This window comes from Sphaeramia orbicularis, chromosome 9, assembly GCF_902148855.1.
Source record: "Sphaeramia orbicularis chromosome 9, fSphaOr1.1, whole genome shotgun sequence".
NCBI lineage: Eukaryota > Metazoa > Chordata > Actinopteri > Kurtiformes > Apogonidae > Sphaeramia > Sphaeramia orbicularis.
The window spans coordinates 30,725,659-30,732,819 of record NC_043965.1 but is presented as its reverse complement, the minus strand read 5'-3'; the positions used below and the strand labels follow the sequence as shown (position 1 = coordinate 30,732,819).

The window sequence follows — 7,161 nt, the reverse complement described above, 5'->3', positions numbered from 1 at the left end:
GGGTTGTCATTATTTATAGGTTATTATGATATTTTACTGGTCTGACCCATTTTGAATCTAACTGGACTGCATGTGTCTGTATGTGGAACCTGCATTAAAATGATTTTGACATCACTGATTGTTAATATCTTCAATGTAATTTTTGCATTTCACAAATTTACTCTGCGGGCCGGATTGGACCCTTTGGCGGGCCGGATTTGGCCCCCGGGCCGCATGTTTGACACCTGTGGTTTAGATCATGTTTGTGCAGCCTGAAATCTTCAAAAGTCACACATATGGTGTGTAACTTGTGGCCTTTATAGAGCAGGATGTTGATAAAGATTGATTGTGACAGTAGATAAAAGCTCATTCATTAGGCTGTTACATTCATATTATCTTTTCATTACAAAGGCTACTGGTGCAGTTTGGCAGGGACCCATATTTGGATTCCCAAGCAGAGATAAGGTGCCAACAGCTTGACATCATGCCCAACTCCTGACAACACTCTGGGAGAAATTAGGGTTTAGCACAATGATTGGCAAAGAAAGCCAGGACACAGCGCTCTCTGCTTTCCACAGGGAAAAGGAGTCTATAACAGAACATTAGTCAAATATCATACATCTTATTCCTTCACAGATCACTGATAAACATTTCCTTTTCTTCAACCCTCTTATTAAGACAGTTCGGTCGACTCACTGTGTTGTTAATTGTTGAGTGTTGCACTGGGCAGAGTGGTGAGGCCTCCATGATAATAGTTTACACATCATCCTCCGTACGTCGACACGTGCAGCTGCAAGTTGGAGGAATCTGAGCCAACATTACACAGTCTGAAGAAGGGAAGAATAAAGAATTAGGTCAACAGCAATCATCATCCACACTTTATGTCAACAGTGCAGGTAGTTTATCTCTGTGTTGAGCAGATTCACTAAGTTAAAGCAACAATGTTGTCATCATTAAACACGATTCAGGAAAATGCCATAGTGATAATATAGAAGTAACATTTGAATATTCTGGGTTGATATTTGGACAGCGGGCTTTAGCTCTGTTAATTTGACTAAAATACAAGCTGCACTGTGTGGAGAGGGGCTTAAATTTGTTTATTTTGACTATTAGTGTTGTCAGTCTTCCAAGTGAATGACCGCAGCATTTACACTTTGCAGATTATTATTTGCAAATTAGTTTGAGAAGCTGCATCTTTGAAATCTGGGGAACTAGGGGAGAGGGCAAGGGTAGGTAGAGCATCCTGTATTGTACATGTGACTGTATGGGATTTTGTGTTATATTTATATATGAATTGTAGGTTTTATATTATAGGACCTCCTTTAAAAACAGATACATCTCAATAAACTGAAATCAAAATTGAAACCTGTCAATATTGCTTTGGATTCTGTCTCCACCTTTGGGAGCATTATTTTAGTTTATTTTATCCTCACATGCTTGATCCTGCATGAAGTTTTTCCTCATCAAATCCAACAAACAAAAAAAAGTGGCATTTAAGAGGAGTCTGTAACATAAGGGGCATTAAAGTACAGTAGGAAAAAAAAAGATTTTGCGTTGTTAGGATTAATATAACATAAAAAATAATGCCTTCAACTTTGATTGTGAGCTGTAATATTAACAATGTCTGTCTGTGTTAAACGATTTGATCAATTAGTAGTGGAAAAGACAAGGAGCACGGTCTGAAATGCTGCTCTGTGATTGGTCCAAACGCAGAACTCGTAATGTTCAGCGCTCCCATATAAACCCATGCAGACTTGACATCGGTGCTATCTGTCATGCAAGTCAAAAGGATAGTGAGGAGTCCAGTGTAGAGAAATTTCTGGCAACCCCACTTGTTCTAGCCTACATCAATCCTGTTTCGGCACAGGAGAAGCTTTTGGAGCGGTATTCTTATGAATTACACACAGAGCAGGAGACATCTCTTTACATTTAGTTCTATTATCTGTGTTGAAAGGACGATGCCTTTGAGGACCGGACTTTTTCTCCTGATGGTGCTGAACGCATCTGCATATGAACTGGATCAAAACGAGTCTTATTCGCCCAGGAGAGCACGCTTTTCTGCCAATAGCCCTTGTAAGTACCACGCTGCCTCCATCTGCATATTTCAGAGTGCACTGCCTGCTTGTTTTAAACACGATTCCTACAATTTAAAGCCTTACCTTGCTCGCTCACTCTGGAGGTTTTTTCTCATAATTTTTTTTTTTTTTTTTGGCCTATGCAGCCTTTTCTGTCTAAACGAACGCCTTGATTCGCTGCGGGATTAACGCTTTGGTTTTGCCGGTGTCCTGCCGGCAACAGATGAGCATGGAGCCTGATGCTGACACCTGAGGTGCAGGCTGTGTCATGCTCATGGGCTCTTTCTCATGCTTTTGGCTGCTACATAGGTCCAACTATTCAGCATTAGAGTGGACTTAGTGGGTTTAAACATAAAGCACCTATCGCTTGAATGTGTACTCTGTCAGAGAAAGAAGTAGGCTACACCATTGTACCTTTTTTTCCTCAGCATGCTTTAGAGAAAAAAAAGGAAAAAAATAATTATCACAGGGGCTGTGCATTATGACAAACCAATCCAAACCTATTAGTTGACAGTCTTTATTCATCAGAAAAAAATCACAGTGCAAGGTCTGAGTCATTACCCAGTGTAAGAACAAAAAAGAAATGCCTCTGCAAATCACCAATCTGCAGGGCTTCATTCACATGGTGACTTTTCCTTTTTAACACAAAGGTACGCCCCAGTGATAATAGGCAGAGGGTAACAGGGATGCTGATTCTGTTCTGCAGGAATTGCTTCATCATCATAAGATTTGCAGCTCACTCTGTATTTTAAGAGCAATGTTTCTTCCCTGATGGCAGGAGGACTTTATCTTATTGTGCAGGTCAACATGGGGCCCCAGATTCAGAGTCTGCCAAGTCGGCTTAGGCTCCTCTATGACATTTCTTAATGGTTATTACAAAGGATTTGAGTCAGGCTGTTTGCCATCTCAGTGGTTTCTTGGATGAAGAATAAGGAAAGCCAACTATCTGGATACACTGATTTACAGATTATGTTTTATAGCTCTGTCTTGGTGCAAAATTACAAGTCGCTTGCAAGGATTTAGAGCTCTGTCCCTTATGGCCAAGAAGATCAATGTTTGGCAAATAGACTGAAAGACTACATGCCTTTGTAAAGTAGCTGTTTTGTAGTTGTTATTTATTTATTTATTTAGGGACATTACGTTGTGTGTGTAAAGCAGGGATCAGAGTTCTTAGTGGGTTAATCATCCTAATTACAATGCCAGCCAAGTGACAGCCTTACATGTGTGTTTCATTGTATAAATAACATATTATATGTTAGCACAGGATCATTTATGGCTAATCATTTGGATGGTATCATGCTTAGTTAATAGTTCAGTTTATCAAAGGGGTCTGAAGCCAGACTCCTCATATTCATCTTGACAAATACAGCTTGTATAAAATAATTGAAGACAGATACTGGTGGCACATTTGTGTGAGTGTGTGTGCCAGGCATACAAGTGCATGTTTATGTGTGTCTGCAGGCATGCCAACAATTTTCAGGAAACTCTTTGGTATTTCTGGTGCTGTTCATCCAAGCTCTGCTGAAAAGAACCAAACAGTGGAATATAGGTCCCTGCCAAGAGAAAAGTGCTCCAGTGCCAAATAGTGTCTGAGACTCTCAAAGTTGTAAGGTGTCCAATCTCCAGTCAAGTCACTATTTGCCCCGAGTGACTGTATGTCTTTTGTGAATCAGCAGAGTATGAAAATCCTCTTTTGTTCACCTCATTTTTTAGCTGAAAACCTGGCAACTCTTGTGTAATGAGCTCAGTGAGTGTGCAGTGATTCCCAGTGAACCCACTGTTGGCTCCCCTGCTGATGGTTCATTCTCTGTGCCCACAGCAGATGTGGCACGCTGTCTCAACAGTGCCCTCCAAGTTGGCTGCGGAGCCTTCGCCTGCCTGGAAAACTCAACTTGTGACACAGATGGCATGCATGACATCTGCAAGTCCTTCCTATACAGTGCTGCTAAATTTGACACTCAGGTATCGTTGTACACTTCAGAAGCCTACTTGCTTATTCCTTTATTTGTATGTGCACATGAGCTGTGTAGGATTTAATGGGTGTAACTGTCGGGGTAAGAATGTGTGAAGTGCTGCTGTTGTTTTACAGGGTAAAGCATTTGTGAAGGAGAGCCTTAAGTGCATTGCCAATGGCATCACCTCGAAGGCATTCCCCACCATTCGCCGCTGCTCCACCTTCCAAAGAATGATATCTGAAGTCCAAGAGGAGTGTTACAGCAAACTGGATATCTGCACTGTTGCACGATCTAATCCAGATGCTATTGGTGAAGTGGCACAGCTACCAAGTCACTTCCCCAATAGGTGAGTCTTTGTATTGTACACCTTGCAGAAGAAGTTCAACAAGACTTTTAATGTAGTAGTAGAGAGCCACACAGTTAGCCCAAAGGTGTTATGGACCGAATGTCATAACAGAGAACTCACCACAGATTAGACTGAAAAACAAGTTACACTGAACAATTCAAGACATGTTTGGACCATCCTGAAATGGAAACACAGTTCTGTTAGTGTTATAAATACACATAACTTGGCCCTTTGTCCCCAGATTATGTATAATAACAAATGACTAAATTTGTATTGATTCCTGTGTTTTGGTTTCCATACATTCTTTTATTCACTGAAAGAAAATCAAACAGGAATATCAAGTGTGTCTGTTTTGTTTCTATTGTTGTGGTAATACATGTAGGATTGCAGTTAGGGAGTGGATACAAAGGGGAAGGAGGGTGGAGCATGAGGCTCACTATTGACTGGACCAGAGATGGGAACACCCATATGGATGACATCAGACTGTAGAGCAAATATGTATACAGATATGTAGGAATTGAACCACTAAAGGGTTTAATAAGAATGTGTTGTTGCAGTTACATGCTGGGCATTTTGATGTGTGAGATATTAAAAAATAATCTGCAATTCTTCACTTTGTCTAGGTTTTATGGTAAGCTGCTACAGAGCCTGATGGACTGTGATGAGGACACGGTGGACCGCGTTAGGACCAGCATGGTGTCGCGGCTGGGCCCAGAAATGACTATGCTTATTCAGCTGCTGCAGAGCAAGCCCTGCCCATCCACTGCTGTGGCTGCAGCTGCCGCCATCCCAACTGGAGTGGAGGGCCGTGGGAGCTGGCGCTGGTCCATGGGTCCCCATATGTACAAGATCCAGCCTAATCTGCGGAACAGAGACTCTGCCAGTCATTTTGGCAAAAAACGCTCTGCCAGTGACAGCTCCTAACTTCCACTCAGATTCAGAAACTCCACACACTCCTCAGACACCATGAAAACGCAAGCTCCTCTATTCCCTAGGGGTGACAAATCCATTCCTCCACTAGGCTGGAAGTTACAGAAATATGCACCACTAGGGAATGCTCATAGAGTTATCAGAGTTTGATTGTTGTTATATTGTATATCCTACACTTAGAGTGAGAGATCCCCTCCATCGACTATTTTCAGACGTGTCCACTCACAGATAGTGTCAAACATGTGGCTGTTGCAGTTGTGCAACAAAGATGAATCCTTAAGTCGTCTTTCAGATAAGAAAAAAAGACAGCCATAATTGTTTATGCCTCCATACTTTAAAAGACATTTGTTCATTGATAGACATTAGTAGATGATTATTCGTTCATTGATAGGAAAGGAAATTAATGGTAGATGTATCTAATATTTCAGTGATGAGACCAGTCAAATTGTGAGCATGAGATGTGGAAATGAGTTTCATATCTATTTTCTGACACTAACATAATACTTAAATGTACTGTATACTAAGTTATCTTAGACAGCCATAGCTAGCCCTCTAAAAGAGAGTGCTCATAAGGAGTGAGGTCTGTAGAGGTTTCATGATAACCTTTGAGAGGTTATCTTAAACTGACCAAAAAACTTCAAACTGCCCTGAATGCTATTCATGAAATACCAAAATAGTGTATAGCTATAGCACTTATAATTGTTTGTTTTTTTCTGATGCTAGATGTAGCCGTGGTCGTGTATTACAAATCATAATCCTGCACATAAGGATTGTTCAGGACATGGCCAAGTCTATCCATCAGAAAAAGTCCATTTTGCATATCTTGTATCCAGACACTTGTAATGCATAAGACTGTTGAGCTCTACAGTATATGTGGGACCATGTTTAGTTGAATCTGTATCCATGTTCTTAACTGAGTGTGAAGCAGTCGTGTATGTGCAGCAGCTGATTAGCACGTTCACCGATGAGACTGAAGGCAGCCATTGTCTTGGACTGATGATCGTCAATCTCTGAGGTGAATAATGTAACATACACGCTGGTTTCCAGTGTCTAGATGGAGAATGACTATTTTAAAAAAGCCTTGTTGGGATTATATTTATTTTCCTACTATATTATTTAATGTTTTTTTTATGCATTATTGTAGTTTTAATCAGTTTACAGATAGACTTTTAAAAAGCAGTTCAGTCATGGCTCCTATTTGAACATGAGCTCTATGCCAAAAAACAAAAGAAAAAGAAAAAAAAAAAAAGAGCTGATACTCCGGTGACTGAATGGGACCCATGTCATGACTCTGTGCTGGCCATAGGGGAACAAGGTTGGTCATTCAAGTCAGGTGATCTACTTTGTGGGTGTTACAAGGGACCACAACTAAACAAGATAGCTTCATTTTGACACACTTTCTGGTTATTGAAAAGAAGAGGTGCTGCAGCTGATAGAAGGGGTTTGTGCACAGTAATGACAAATGGCAAGGCAAGATCACAGCAAAGCAAACACCAGCATTAAATTCATCCATAGGGAAGATTTTAAATGGTTCTGCACTACTTTGAGGTGCTTCTCCTTGCTTGGGTTGACATTCCCTTTTCTTAAGTAGGTTATCAGAAATTTTTTTGCATTTATTTCCAGTTCTTATTCATTAGTTTTTAGGTAGATACTATTTGCACCCATGTGTTAGTATAGCCAGTTTTGCAGAGGAAGAGCTAATGTGGCTATTTTCACCCACATGTATATTTATTAAAGAGACAATTTAAGTAACCATGCTACTAACAATAGTAAGGGGTACCTCTAGGATTTTAACACATAAAGACCCAAATATATACCAATGACCAAAAGCATCTCCTGATCTAAAATGTTTAATACCCGCTGATCCACTAATCCT

At 40.5% G+C, this 7,161-nt stretch overlaps 1 protein-coding gene across 2 annotated transcripts; it reads left to right on the top strand.

The window, feature by feature from the left end:
* The first annotated feature begins 1,766 nt into the window (after positions 1-1,766).
* stc1 (stanniocalcin 1) lies at positions 1,767-7,161 on the top strand. Of its 2 annotated transcripts, none has more exons than XM_030142551.1 (4): positions 1,767-2,052; positions 3,877-4,016; positions 4,144-4,355; positions 4,979-7,161. In XM_030142551.1, the coding sequence occupies exons 1-4, from the start codon at positions 1,872-1,874 to the stop codon at positions 5,277-5,279; spliced, it is 834 nt and encodes a 277-aa protein (XP_029998411.1). In that variant the 5' UTR covers positions 1,767-1,871; the 3' UTR covers positions 5,280-7,161. The 2 variants fall into 2 exon arrangements, with proteins under 2 accessions (XP_029998411.1, XP_029998410.1); XM_030142550.1 differs by having other exon boundaries at positions 3,874-4,016.

What these genes read in the sequence shown, in the direction of transcription:
- stc1 (XM_030142550.1), top strand. Translation starts at nt 1,872, where the DNA reads ATGAATTACACACAGAGCAGGAGACATCTCTTTACATTTAGTTCTATT. An exon ending in CTGCTAAATTTGACACTCAG is followed by an intron (nt 4,017 to 4,143) that starts GTATCGTTGTAC and finishes GTTGTTTTACAG; the next exon opens with GGTAAAGCATTTGTGAAGGA. An exon ending in CCAAGTCACTTCCCCAATAG is followed by an intron (nt 4,356 to 4,978) that starts GTGAGTCTTTGT and finishes CACTTTGTCTAG; the next exon opens with GTTTTATGGTAAGCTGCTAC.